This window comes from Ursus arctos, unplaced genomic scaffold (genome assembly GCF_023065955.2).
Source record: "Ursus arctos isolate Adak ecotype North America unplaced genomic scaffold, UrsArc2.0 scaffold_19, whole genome shotgun sequence".
NCBI classification, from domain to species: Eukaryota; Metazoa; Chordata; class Mammalia; order Carnivora; family Ursidae; genus Ursus; species Ursus arctos.
Window position 1 is genome coordinate 34,056,666 of NW_026622863.1, and position 14,621 is coordinate 34,071,286.

The 14,621-nt window shown below is 43.5% G+C and overlaps 1 protein-coding gene and 1 long non-coding RNA gene across 3 annotated transcripts in view; one reads left to right on the top strand and one right to left on the bottom strand.

The window, feature by feature from the left end:
- PLCG2 (phospholipase C gamma 2) overlaps positions 1 to 10,412 on the top strand; it is a 140,919-nt gene extending 130,507 nt beyond the window's left edge. For both annotated transcript variants that reach the window (XM_026495308.4, XM_057314675.1), the window contains 2 exons: positions 9,223 to 9,407; positions 10,077 to 10,412. In XM_026495308.4, coding sequence (XP_026351093.1) covers positions 9,223 to 9,407; positions 10,077 to 10,119 — 228 coding nt within the window. In that variant the 3' untranslated portion in view covers positions 10,120 to 10,412. The remainder of the gene's footprint in view (positions 1 to 9,222; positions 9,408 to 10,076) is intronic.
- Positions 1 to 14,621, bottom strand: part of LOC123000783 (uncharacterized) — a 56,004-nt gene that overhangs the window by 18,394 nt on the left and 22,989 nt on the right. The window lies entirely within an intron of this gene.

The following is a 14,621-nucleotide window of genomic DNA, read 5'->3' on the forward strand; positions in this document are numbered from 1 at the left end:
CCTTTTCGGGTGTTAACGCAATGCGGGCTGGAGGCCGCCCACAAGTAGACGACCTAGGGCTAGGTAAGGCTTCCGCTCCTGAAGCACACTTCAGACTAAAGGACACGCCACGTGCCCAGGACTCGGGCCAGTGATAAGCTGGCTGCTGGAGGGATTGGGATAAAAGTGGACACAGCCCTGAAGCCAGGATACGTTCTGTTCCTGCGAACCCGCAGCTCTGAGCAATCACCTTGGCCCTTTGCTGGCCCTGCCCTGGGAGTCCTTCATTTAGAACATTCAGAAAAGGATGGGGGTGCCTGGCTGGCTCAGTTGGAACGGCATGCAAGTCTTGATCTCGGAGTGGTGAGTTTGAGCCCCATATTGGGTATGGAGATTACTTAAATAATTTTTAAAAAAAGAGAAAGAACATTCAGAAAACAGATACCAATATATACTTTCAGGGAGGAAAGATGAGCTTGCACATTAAGATTTTAAGATGCTTGCAGAAAACATAGCTAACATAAAAGCAAGAGGATTCACCCAGTGAATCACTTTGAAATAATTTTTAAAAAGAACCACCCTTTTTACTATTATGTAGGAACGAGAGGGCCAGTTAGAAATCCTGGAAATACTGTTTGAAAAATCTTGAACAATTTTTTTTAAAGCCTAGTAAGGGGGAAATTCTGGAATGGCTATGGTTAAGGAAGGAATCTGTTCATGTGAAGACCGTGTTGGGGAATTTGCTTTCAAACTGCAAGGCAAGATACAAATATGAAACGGGTAAAGAAAGTACAGAATGCCAAGCTGCAGCAGGAAGTATTTGAAACGATGGCTAAGTCTGGTGTGGAAGCAGCACGTGCTCTCCAACTAGGAACAGCAGCAGCGTAAGTTACAGACGCACAGAAAGACATGCTCCATGCATGGGCAGAATACCAGTGTAAAAAGAAAATTATAAAAATGAAAAAGCCGTAATGATTACCTATAAAGGATTCTGTGAAGGATCGGCAGACCACCAGCACTCCCCTCTATAGCAACCGCAGCCTGAAGACTAAGGAAGGAGATCTTCAAAACACTTACGACACAAAGCTCTAAGTCTAGACATTCTGTATCCTAAGAATTACCATTCCAGAGTGAGGGCAAAACGAACGTTGTCTGCAGACCTACAGAGACAGATGACTTAGTACGAATAAACCTTTGCTGAAAAGAACTACCAAAGTCCTTACTTAGGCAAGAAGGACTACAACGCAGGAAACTGGTGACCAATAAAATCAGGACTCTATTAGAAAACATAACTGTAGGGGGCGCCTGGGGGGCTCAGCCGGTGAAGCCTCTGCCTTCAGCTCAGGTCATGATCCCAGGGGCCTGGGATGGAGCCCTGTGTCAGGGTCCCTGCTCAGCGGGGAGTCTGCTCCTCCTCCTGCCCCTGCCCCTCCCCACCCTGCTTGTATGCTCACGCACTGTCTCAAAATCTTTATTTAAAAAAAGAAAACGAGTAACTGTAGACTTGGAAAAAGCTAAATTTCATAAGAAATCTCAGACTCAAAAAAAAAAAAAAAAACCCAACACAAGAACCCAGGAAATAATGATCCCAAAATTCTAAGAGGGAACGAGGGAGTCTTGCTCGGGAAGGGTGCACAGGGCAGGCAACCTCCTATGTCCTCCTCTGGCATCCTCACAGCTGTTCATAGTTATTCATTAAACCGTATATATGCTTCTGTATACTTCTCTGAATGCTCACTGTGGAATAATGAGTCCTGAAATATATAACATGCTATAAATGCTTTTGGATTCAGAAAATGAGATAAAGGTCTGCAAGTATAGATGCATTTGTAGAAAACATGGATTTTGAACTTAACCTGAACAAAAGTCATTCTAAATGAAAGCAACAGTTGTTTTATTCTGGGTAAAGAGAAGATAAAGAGAGATCATTTGTAGTACAAGGTTAAATTAAATGCAGTTTCTGCTTTTTTTTTTTTTTTTTTTGAGAGAATGTGCAAAAGTGGGAGGGGCAGAGGGAGAGAGAATCTTAGGCAGACTCTGTGCTGAGCACAGAGCCCGATGTGGGGCTTGAAATCATGACCCTGAGATCACGACCTGAGTGGATACTGAGTTGGATGCTTAACCGGCTATCAGATCTGTATCAAATCCATCCAAGACCCAGCACAGAGGCAGCATTTTGAAAGCACCTGGGTGACACATGGAGGAGTTACTAATTTTAGGGGATGTGCTGGAGAGTCAAGGACCTGTAGGAGTTTTCTCTAGGAAGGAAGTGCGGGTACATGCCATTTTTCTTGCCCTCCTTCAGCCTAGCTGGCAGGATGCCGGTGGCAGCCAGTTCTGACTCTCCATCTACTCTACTAGCACCATTCACCCCACTAGGTGTTCTCCTGCACACCTACCCTACACACCCCAGCAGGTACCCCTGCCCTCGGCAAATACCGCCCTGCCACAGGCAGTGGGGCAGCCCTGGCCAAAACCAGGGCCCCTCCAAAGTGACTCCTAGGGAGTGGGAGGCAGGCCCAATCACGGATAGGGGGGCATACACAACTCACCCCAGAGACACCCCGGAGCTCCTGGTTCTTGTGACCACGGGCCATTGCACTACTGGGCCCCACAGTACGTGTACATAAAGCCACTGCTTTGCAGACCAGGAGATGTAGCCGACCTACCGGATACATAGATACAAACACAGAATGAGACAGAGGACTATGTTCCAAATGAAAGCACAAGATAAAACCTTAGAAAAAGAATTAAATGAAATGGAGATTAACAATCTACCTTGTCAAGAGTTTAAAGTAATGGTCATAAAGATGCTCACCAGACTTGGGTGAACTCAGAATTTTAACAGAGACAGAAAATATAAAGAGGAACCAATCAAAATTGAATACAATAACTTAAAACTACACTAGAGGGACTCAAAAGCAGGGTGAAGGATGTAGAGCAGATCAGTGATCTGGAAGACAGGGTACTGGGAAGCATCTAAGCTAAAGAGCAAAAAGAACAAAAAATAATGAGGATATTTTAAGGGACCTTTGGGAAATATCAAGTATACTACCTTTCACATTATAGGGCCCCAGAAAGAGGAGAGAGAGGGGCAGAAAACTTACTTGAAGAAATAATAGCTGAAGACTTCCCTCAGGTGGGGAAGGAAACACATCCATGTCCAGGAAGCAGAAAGAGTCCCAAATAAGATGAACCCAAGGAAGTCCACATCAAGACACGTACTAATTAAAATGTTGATGATTGATGATTAAAAAGAAAATCTTAAAAATCAAGAGAAAAGCAAATAGTTACGTACAAGGGAAACCCCATAAGGCTATCAGCTGATTTTTTTTTTCAGCAGAAACTTCGCAGACCAAAGGGGGTCGTATGATATATTCAAAGTGCTGAAAGGAAAAAAACAAAAACCTACAACCAAGAATACCTGGCAAGTTATTCAGAACTGAAGGGGAGAGAGAGTTTCCTAGACCAAAGTCAAAGGAATTTATCACCACTAAACCAGCCTCACAAGAAATGTTAAAGAGACTTCCTTCAGTAGAAAAGCCCGGAGTAAAATGGAGCTCATCACCTTAACACAGACTGCTATATACACAGGAGATTACATGTGACCCTTGTGGTAATCACAAACCAAAAACCTACCAAAAAACAGAAAGGAATGCAAGCAGAAGACCAAAGAAAGCCATCAAATCCTGAAGAGAGTAAGAAGAAAGAAAGCCAGAACTACAAAAACAAACAGAAAACATCTAACAAAATGGCAGTAAGTATATGCCTATAAGTAATTACTTTAAATGTCAGTGGACTAAATGTTCTATGTGTACACTGCCGTCTATACGCTGCCTCCAAGAGACTCTCTTCAGACCTACAAACACTGAAAGTGAGTGGGGTGGAAATATATTTCACACAAATGGAAGTAAAAAAAAAAAAGTTGCAGTAGCAAAACTTTGGTCTAAAAAAGAAAAAAAATAGACTTAAAAAAAAGTGTAACAAGAGACAAAGGCATTACATAATGATAAAGGGATGAATCCAGCAAGAGGGTATAGCAACTGTAAAATATCTATGCACCCAACGCAGGAGCACCTCAATACATAAAGGGAGAAATGGACAGTAAAATAATCAGAGGGGACGTTGACATGTCACTTAAATCAACGGATAGATTATCCAGACGTAACATCAGAAAGGAAATGGTGGTTTTGAGTGACACCTCAGACCAGATGAACTTAACAGATACATGTATATAGAACATTCCATCCCAAACCAGCAGAACACACATTCTTCTCAGGGGCACATGGCACAATCTCCAGGATAGGTCACATTTTAGGCCACAAAATAAGGGTCATTAAATTTAAGAAGACTGAAATCATATGCAACAGCTTTTCCAACCGCAACGGTGTAAAACTAGAGATCAATTATGAAGAAAACTGGGGAAAACAAGGAAACGAAACAACATGACACTAAACAACCAGTGGGTCAAAGAAATCAAAGAGGAAATCAGAAAACACCTGAGACAAATGAAAATTGAAACACAAAAGTTCGAAGTCTTTGGGATGCAGCAAAAGCAGTTCTAAGAGCAAAGTTTATGGCAATACAGACCTACCTCAAGAAACAGAAAAAACCCTCAATGTCTACTTGCACTTGAACTAGAATAAGAATAAAAAACAAAGCCCAAAGTTAGTAGAAAGAAGGAAATAATAAAAATCAGACTCATTGGGGGCGCCTGGGTAGTGCAGTCATTACGCGTCTGCCTTCGGCTCAGGGCGTGATCCTGGCGTCATGGGATCGAGCCCCACATCGGGCTCCTCCACTGGGAGCCTACTTCTTCCTCTTCCCACTCCCCCTGCTTGTGTTCCCTCTCTTGCTGGCTGTCTCTGTCTCTGTCAAATAAATAAATAAAATCTTTAAAAAAAAAAATCAGACTCATTGGACCCGAAATCAAAAGGGGCTTCAAACAGATGCAGGAACAGTTACAACCGACACCACAGAAATGTAAAGGATTATAAAAGACTACTACCAAAAATTACACGCCAACAAGTTGGACAACCTAAAAGAAATGGATAAATTCCTAGAAACCTAGAGTCTTCTAGACTAGTAAGGAAATCGAATCAACACAATCAAGAAACAACAAACAAAAAGGTCAGGACCAGATGCCTTCACAGGTGAATTCTACCAAGCATTTATTTTAATTTTTTAAAAGATTTTATTTATTTAAGAGAGAGAGGGAAAGAAAGAGCACAAGCAGGGGGAGTGGCAGGCAGAGGGAGAAGCAGGCTCCCCGCTGAGCAAGGAGCCTGATGCAGGACTTGATCCCAGGACCCTGAGACCATGACCTGAGCCCAAGGCAAATGCTTAACCAACTGAGTCACTCAGGCGTCCCTCTACCAAGCATTTAAAGAAGAGTTAGTAACCCATCCTTCTTAAACTATTCCAAAAAACAGAAGAGGAAGTAATGCTTCCAAATTCAGTCTACGAGGTCAACATTATCCTGATACCAAAACCAGGCAGATAGACAGACAGACAGACGGACACACACACACACACACACACACACACACACAGAAAGAGAGAGAGAGAGAGAAAATCACACAGCAATATCCCTGATAAACATAGATGCAAAAATCCTCAACAACATATTAGCGAAGTGAACTCGACAATACATTAAAAGCACCATTCACCACTATCAAGGGGGATTTATTTCAGGGGTACAAGAATGGTTCATTATCCACAAATCAAAGTATTTATTACATTAATAAAATGAAGGATAAAAATCATCTCATTAGATGCAGGAAAAATATTTGTCAAAATTCAACATCTGTTTATTATAAAAACTCTCAAAGTGGGTGTACAGGGAACATACCACAAAATAATAAAGGCCATAGATGACAAACCCAGAGCTAACATCCTACTCAACAGTGAAAAGCTAAAAGCTTTTCCTCTAAGATCAAGAACAAGACAAGGGTATCCATTCTTATTCAACATTGTACTGGAAGTCCTAGCCACAGCAATGGGACAGGACAATAAAAGGAATCCAGATTGGTAAGGAAGAAGTAAAACTTTGCAGATGACATGATACTATGTATAGAAAATCTTAAAAACTCCAACAGAAAAAGCCATTACAACTAATGAATTAAGTTGCAGGATACAAAATTAACCTACAGAAGTCTGTTGTGTTTCTATACACTAATAACAAGTTAGCAGAAAGAGAAATTAAGAAAACATCCTGTCTACAATTGCATCATAAAGAATAAAGTACCTAGAAATAAATTTCACCAAGGAGGTGAAAGACCTGTACTCTGAACGGTATAAGACACCGATCGAAGAAACTGAAGATGATGCAATTAGATGAAAAGTTATACCATGCTCATGGACTAGAAAAGTATTGTTAAAATGTCCATATTACCCAAGGCGATCTGTGGATTCTATGCAATCCTTATCAAAATACCAGCAGCATTTTTCACAGAAGTAGAATAATCCTAAAACTTGTATGGAATCACAGAAGAACAGCCAAAGCAATCTTGAGAAAGAACAAGGCTGGAGGCACCACAATTCCAGATTTCAAGATATACTACAAGCTACAGTAATCAAAACAGTGTGGTCCTGGCACAAAAACAGACAGATCAATGGAACAGAATGGAGAGTGCAGAAGTAAACCTTATATGGTCAATGAATCTATGACACTTATATGGTCAATGAATCTATTATAAAAACTATGACATCTATGACAAAGTCGGCAATAATATACAATGGGGGGAAAAGGCAGTCTCTTCAATAAATGCTGTTGGGAAAAACTGACAGCTTCGTGGAAAAGAATGAAACTGAATTACTTCCTTATACCATACACAAAAATAACCTCAAAATGAATTAAACACCTAAATGTAAGACTTGAAACCACAGAACTCCTAAAAGAAAATACAGGTAGTAAACTCTTTGGACATTGGCCTTAATATTTTTCTGGGTCTGTCTCCTCAGCTAAGGAAAACAAAAGAATAAACAAGTTAGCCTACTAAATACATCAAACTAAAAAGCTTTTTTCACAGCAAAGGAAATCATCGACAAAACGAAAAGGCAACCTACTGAATTCATACAACCCAACACCAAAAAAACAAACTCATCTGATTAAAAAATGGGCAGAGGACCTGAACAGACATTTTTCCAAGGAAGACATACAGATGGCCAACAGACTCATGAAAAGCTGCCCAAATCACTAATCAGGGAAATGCAAATCAAAACCACGATGAGATCAACCTCACACCTGTCAGAATGACTAGTATCAAAAAGCAAAAATAGCACACGTTGGCAAGGGTGTGGAGAAAAAGAAAACCTCAGTGTTGGCAGGAATGTAAATTGGTGCAGCCACTGTCAACACAGTATGGAGGTTCCTCAAAAAATTCAAACTAGAAATACCATACAATCCAGCAATTCTACTTCTCGGTATTTACCCGAAGAAAATGACAACATTAATTCAAAAAGATTTGTGCACCCCTATGTTTATGGTAGCACTAGATACAACAGCCAAGATAGGGCAGCAACCTCAGTGTCTACTGAGAGATGAATGGATAAAGAAAATGTGGTATATATACAATGGAATATTACTCAGCCATAAAAAGAATGAAATCTTGCCATCTGCAGCAACATGGATGGACCTGGAGTATTGTGTTACATGAAATAAGTTAGAGAAGGACAAATACTAGAGGATTTCTCTTACATGTAGGAATCTAAAGACCACAACAAATGAACAAAACAAAATAGACTCAAATACAGAGAACTGTTGGTTGCCAGGGAGGGTGGAGGGGGGGGGGTGGGAGGAACAGCAAAACAGCTGAAGGGGATTAAGAGGTACACACTTCCTGGTATAAGTCATGGGAATGAAAAAGTACAGCTTGGGAATGTAGTCAATATTGAAATAACTTTGTTTGGTGACAGATGGTAACTACACTTACTGTGGTAAGCATTTCATAATGTCTGTAATTGCCAAAGCACCACATCGTATAACTGAAACTAATATTGTAGGTCAACTATGCTTCAACTAAAAATTTAAATTAAAAAGAAATCAGTAGAATCAAACATCCTTTCTCCCATGCTGAAATCCCAACTCCTCACTGTGATAATTTTTTTTTTTTAACATTATGGAGGGAATATTTAGGTAAGACAACTGCTAAGTTTAAGGGTAGATCTGGCTTGCTTCAGTCATGGCTGGATCCAGGTGCTCACCCAGTGGCTCTATTTTCCTCTTTTGACTTCAGCCCCAACTTTCTCTACATGATAGCAAACGGACCACCAGCAATTAGGAACATTCACTGCTCTTTGAACTGATCCCCAAGAAAACAAACTTTTTTTTCTACCAAGAGCACCAACCAGAGTCCAATGGAATTGTCCTGTCTTGAGTCACATGCTCACAGGTGGTGGGCGGGGGGAGTAAGATGACATTACTGTCTAGAACTGAGTCACGCGCCACCTCTGGGGGGCATAACCTATGTTAGCTTGGTTTTGGGAGGATGGGTAACAGCTTTGAGATATAATTCATATACCATGTAATTCACCCATTGAAGATGTACCATTCAATGGTTTCTAGTATATTCATAGTTGGGCAACTATCACCATGATCAATTTTAGAACATTTTCATCACCCCAAAAAGAGACTTGCTCGTGAGCTGTGTCCACCCACACCCCAGGCAACCACTCCTTTTCTGTCTGTATGAATTTACCTGTTCTGGACATTTCACAGAAATGGAATCAATGTGTGTGGTCTTTTGGAACTGGCCTCTTTAACTTGAATAATGTTTTCAGGGTTCATCCATGGTGCGTGTGGGATACTGCCTTTTAACGTCTTCAAAGATCTGCTGGCTCCTGCTTCCGTTTCTGTCCTGTTAGGCTGCTCTCCCCGTTCCCTGTTGTGTTCTACTTTAAGCACATAGCTACTTAGACCCTTTGCATTCGGGGAAGGACCGGAAGGGGAGGGAGAATGAAAACCCAGATTTAGGCACTAGGATCAGTGGGCAACGCAGTTACCTCAGTGTTTCACAATAAAGCCACCCTTTCCTGGGGACAACGGCTTTTCAGACTGCTTGCTTCCAATGGAAGAAATAATTGTGAGTTTTATCTTCAGTTAAAATGGGCCCAGCCTTTTTTGGGGATAATCCCAGTTGCAACACTTCTGCCCCCCACCCCCACGCACCCCTCACTCGCTCTGTAAGGATGCAGAGCCCCCCCCCCCCCCCGGTCAGCATGTGGCTGTTCTCGTCCCTGCAGGAGAGCGAAGAGGAGCTGTACTCCTCCTGCCGCCAGCTGCGACGGCGGCAGGAAGAACTGAACAACCAGCTCTTCCTGTACGACACGCACCAGAACTTGCGCAACGCCAACCGGGATGCCCTCGTGAAAGAGTTCAACGTCAATGAGAACCAGCTCCAGCTCTATCAGGAGAAGTGCAATCGGAGGTAGGCCATCCCTCCCCCACCCGCAGACGCCCAGGTCTTGTGCCTCCAAGCACGGGTGTTGGGCACCCGAAGCCTGGCCCCCGTCTTTAGAAAGCCCTTCATCCCTCGACTCTAGGTCTCTTTGCTCTATAAATAAACTTCGTCGTTTTCTCAAGTGTCTGCACCTTCCCTAAGTCAAACTGTCACCACTAGGAGGACACTGTGCTGAAATAGGGAAAATAAACCATGACCTCTACCTTCTAAAGGGCCTTGTCAGGTTCCCACCGTCTAGTGGTTCTGGATTGAGGCAGAAGCCACCCCCCTCACCCCCAAGGGATGCTTCTGGTTGTGCTACGGAAGCAGTGTGGTGCGGGGTATCCTCCGTGTGCCCGTCAGTCCTGCTCAACTGCCAGAACAGACTCCAGTGGGCAACAGGGTAGACTCCTTACCCATATGCTCATTTCGTCCGCACCGTCGCCCACAGAGTAGCAGGGAGCCCAGCGCAACGCCCGGGGAGGACACGGAGATTCAGAGGGGTTACGTGTCTGGCCAGCAGCCCACTTCTGCGACCGTCAGCCCCTCTACCAGCCAGCCACGGAGGCCCTGCAGCGTGTGGATCAAGTTCACACTGTTCGGCACACGGCCCGTGTCTGAGCCTAACGCATGATGGTGGAATCTGTTCTGTTGCAGGTTGAGAGAGAAGAGGGTCAGCAACAGCAGGTTTTACTCCTAGGAGCCGGCGTACATGCGTAGGGGTGTCACGCATGCATGTGTCTGCGCAGAGGAGAAGGTCCTCCCTTCAGACCCTGGGAACTTGCCCATCTGTGATGCCATCCTCTCTTCAAGCCTGGCGGCAAGAGGACATTTCTGAAGATCCCACTGGCATGAGCTGGGGTTATCTCCTACTCATGTTTTCATCTTGGACAACTTCTTAACTTATATTTTCTATAGAGGATCATAGAAACGCGTTCCTCGTTTTTGGTCTCTCGTGTTCCCCATCTCCTTGAATAAAAGCAGTGAAAATCTTGCTCAGTTACCCCTCCCATGCACGACCCGTACAGTGAACAGCATCCCTTTTCCAGCCTCTAAAGACCCAGGTAGTTGACTTCCACGGGGGAGGAGCCTGGTATGTAAGGAATGGATTCATTAGATGCTGAAAAGGATTTTAACTAAAAGGCAAACGATTCCACTGTCAGGGCCATCGGCTCTCACCAGGGCCCAAGGAGGAGGCCGCTGCTGGCTGCCGGCTCAGCGGGCTCGGCTCCGAGCTTGCTGCCGCCGCTGGCCACACAGATCTGCGGCCGTGCCTGAAAGGTGGCTGGGGGGTGGAATCTCCGTTCAGGGGGACAACTTCCAGTCCCTGGTGGAGATGTGCTCTGTGACTGCAGTTATGGGGGTGAGGACCCCTTTGATTTAGCACGTCTGTCAGAGGGACAGAGACCCACTGAAGGCTCAGCCAGCCTCTTACCCGGGCTCTGCCCACTCAGGAGCTGGCTGCAGAACCGTGCAGAGGCCCTGCGTCTGCAGCTCCCCACAGACAAGAGGTCATCTACTGATTTAAAAAGGGGATCACAGTTCAGCCCTCTGGGTCATCCCATTCTCTGGAGCAGCGAGCTAAGCCTTAAGCCTTAACAAATCACCAAAAGCCCCGTCTGCAGCCATCGCCGAAGGGGCAGACCCACCTAGGACAAGAGGAAATTCCTCTATAGCTCGATACTGACAGAACCGAGGGATTAGTGCACAGTGAGGCTTCCATAAGGCTTCTAAAGACAAGGACAGTGTTGGGGTGGACAGCAGGACTCAGGAGAGTCCCAACGTGGTCAGAGGGAATGGAGGACAGACTTGGTGGGGGCGGGAGGTAACTGTGAGAAAAAACAGGATTGTGTCAGCACGACAAACTAGCAGTAAGCCTGGTGGATTGACTGCTTGGAACTGGATGCTAGAAACCCATTCAGCCCTCCCCGAGTTACCCTGGACTTAGCATCATTGCTGGGAAGTCCATTAAAACCAGCCAGGCTGTGTGTGATCAAAAGACCTTACGCCTGCCGTCCACAAAAGTTTTTAAGTACCTCGATATACCAAGCACTGTGCCCAAGGTCAGGGGTACGATGTAAAAAAAATTTTTTTTAGGAAAAAAGTAAAAGCCTTGCTTACTGTTCTCCTGCAGTGTATGCACATGCTCCTGAAAGAAAGGCATTTTATGTTCTCTGAAGCCAGGAGTATAGGTAACAGCAGTGTGACCAGGTGAAGCTGTTACCCTGTGACATTACTTACTCTTCCAACTGGAGTTGCTATTTTATTTGGCAGTCAGCAACTGAGCGAATATTCCTGTTGGTGGCAAATGTTCAAAGCAACTTTGAACAGAGGTGCGATGCAGAGACACTGAGCTGAGTGCTGCGGAGAAGGTATTTGCAGACTCTGTAGCCACCGCCCCATTCGCCATTGGCCAGGTGGACACTGGAGCCTAATTATTGCACCCCCAGCCCTACCTCCAGACTTCTTTTGCCTCCATCATTACCTCTACACTGTAATGCTCATGTGCTGCTGTCATTCCGCCTGTTTTCAGCTCAGGGGTGAGTAAAAGACCTAAACCTTCCCACTTCACTCCATTTTAAAGTCCAAGAGCTCAAGCCTGGATCCCCTTTCTGCTTAAAATGGACTTTCTGCTAGTGTGTCAAAGACATTAAGACAGGGTGGCACAGAAGGCAAAAACTAAGCATCTTTTCAGCTGCTACTGTGTAAAATTCATACAACTTTGCAGAGAAGCAGGCACTGGGGGTAGCGGGGTTATACCATAAATGGTGCTGGGAAGAACTCTTTCCCTACAATTGTCTGCTTCTAGGTGCTACAGTGACTTGAATCCACCGTTAGGGAGTATTTGCTTTGGCTCATCCATTCTCTCCTTAATAGGGTAACACATGAATCTAACTGAGAGAAGGTAGTGCTAGGATTCTCTCAGGGAAGACAGTGAAGGGCACAGGTGATATCACCTCTCTTCCCATAGTCTGCCCAGATACCACATAACCTGAGTATAATGTATTTAGCTGAGATTGTAGCCTCACAGTCATAAGCACAATTAAGGCTATGCAGAATAGTGATGGGAGCCTCTTGAGAGATGGCAGCAGCCCAGCAGATCCGAACCATGACCGTGAACGTGTTACACTGTTTTCGTTAACCATTTCTCTAGGCTTATCATGTAGAATAGGTTTTATCACATGGAAGGATAAAGGGGTGGGGCTGGTTAGATCATGAGAGTTTGGGAAATTTAGGTAGTAGAAAGTCAAGTCATTTCTCTGCTGTGAAACGTGGCTATCCTAATGTGCATAGTTAAGAGAGTTGCAGAATATCACGTTTCCCAAATTAGATCTCTGAATCCTTCTGCTGAGGGATGTCTATCCCATGGGACTAGTGTGCAGTGGAGCACAACTGAGGGCCAGCGGCTCTATGAAGAAGACGGCCCCAGGGGTGCATGGCAGCCTCAGCCGGGAGAGCAAGCAGCTCTTGACGTCGGGGTCATGAGTTTGGGACTCCACATTGGGTGTAGAGATTACTAAAAAATTAAAAAGGCAGGCAGGCCAGAGAATCTAATAATTGATATACTTTGTAACTTAGTTAAATGAAATCTGAACTTAAGCCACCAAGGCCAGTGGTCTTCAATTGGGTCAGCCTTCCCCGCAACTGTCTACCACAGCCTTCCGAGGACTACACAGGGCTCAAATAGTTTTAGGGGATCAATTTTCAGATCCTTACCTTCCTATTTTACTCTTTCTTACGACTCATCTGCCTCAGAAAATGCCTTTTTCTCCCCTTACAAAAGAAAATGCTCTTTCCCCAGAGTCAGTCTTAAACTATAGAGCATGACTCCAGGTATAAAATTTAGAATATGAGTGCTTAGAAAATGAAAGCCTCTTAACAATCAGGTACAAATCTTTCTGCCATTCGGGTGACTCTCAATTCTTTTGATTTCAATAAAGTTGATGGAACACCCAAGTTTTCTCAGTATTTTAGCATGTAATTCTGAAGGACTTGGAAGAATTCAGCTATCATGCTATCACATAAACGCCTTCTGTTCCTGTCTCCTTATCTTGGGAGAACAAAGATCAGCAACGCTTCCGTACATAAAATTGCCAAGGCAGAAAGGAATGGATACTGTGGCCATTCTAACAAAGGTAACATTCATCTACAGAGAGATGAATTAAGGGGGGGAGGAGGGGAAGCTTTCCTCAACACATTGATACATTGCCAATGAAATTTTACTATGTTTAATTATTAAAATTTGTCCTATATTAGCTTTATTGATCTAGAAGAAAGTTTCAAATACATAGAGCCTTATGATTTATAAGATAGCATAGACTTGCAAATATGCAAAAAAACAATATAAAAGCCAAAAATCAGTAGGCTAAAATTTTAAAGAGAAGTAGAATTAAAATAAACATTCAAGGAGTGAAAGGAAAAAGTGTGGTATTTCCTACCACCAACAATTGGCTTATTCATGTAATTTTTTTAGAAGGGTGATAGTGTCTCCCAGCTATTGTATTTAGAATCTCTACGCTAAACTTAAAGAGGAATCTAACTATTTTATTTAAAGATGCAGTATCTACAACGTGCTAGCAACCTGGGTCCTTTGCAGTGATTTGTGGTGAAAAATTTTAGACATCAATTTAGAAATGTTTACGGGGATACTCAGATTTTCAAAATTCACTGAAGAGGTCTCTGAGTGTTAAATTTTAAGATGGCTGATCTGGGGCCACTAAGTGATGAGTTGTACTTGAAACCAAGAAGGACGGCTAAAAGGGGCCCCAATCCTTTTAACAAATTTAAAATGGATACAGTTAATTTTCAGGGCACCAGCGTGGCTCAGTCGGTTAAGCGTCCAACTCATGATCTCAATTTAGGTCTTGGTCTCAGGGTTTTGAGTTCAAGCCCCATGATGGGTTCCACGCTGGGCATGAAGCATAATTTAAAAAAAAAAAAAAAAAAAGAAAGAGAAAGAATGAAGTTAGCTTTCATCTTGGGGGACCGCTAACTTTTTGGAGACAACCCTGAAAAGTGATACTCTGGCCAATGGAAAGTAAGTAGGTTATGAAATATGCAGAATGACAAAATTGGTGTTTGAAAAACACTCAGTGACTTCTCTTAGGTTCTGTCCTTTCTGAAATATTTTCTTCTCGAAGAACCAGACTCCACAATGACCCTGTCTTTCAGAAATTTCCAAATTTCTTACTTTTCAGTAGG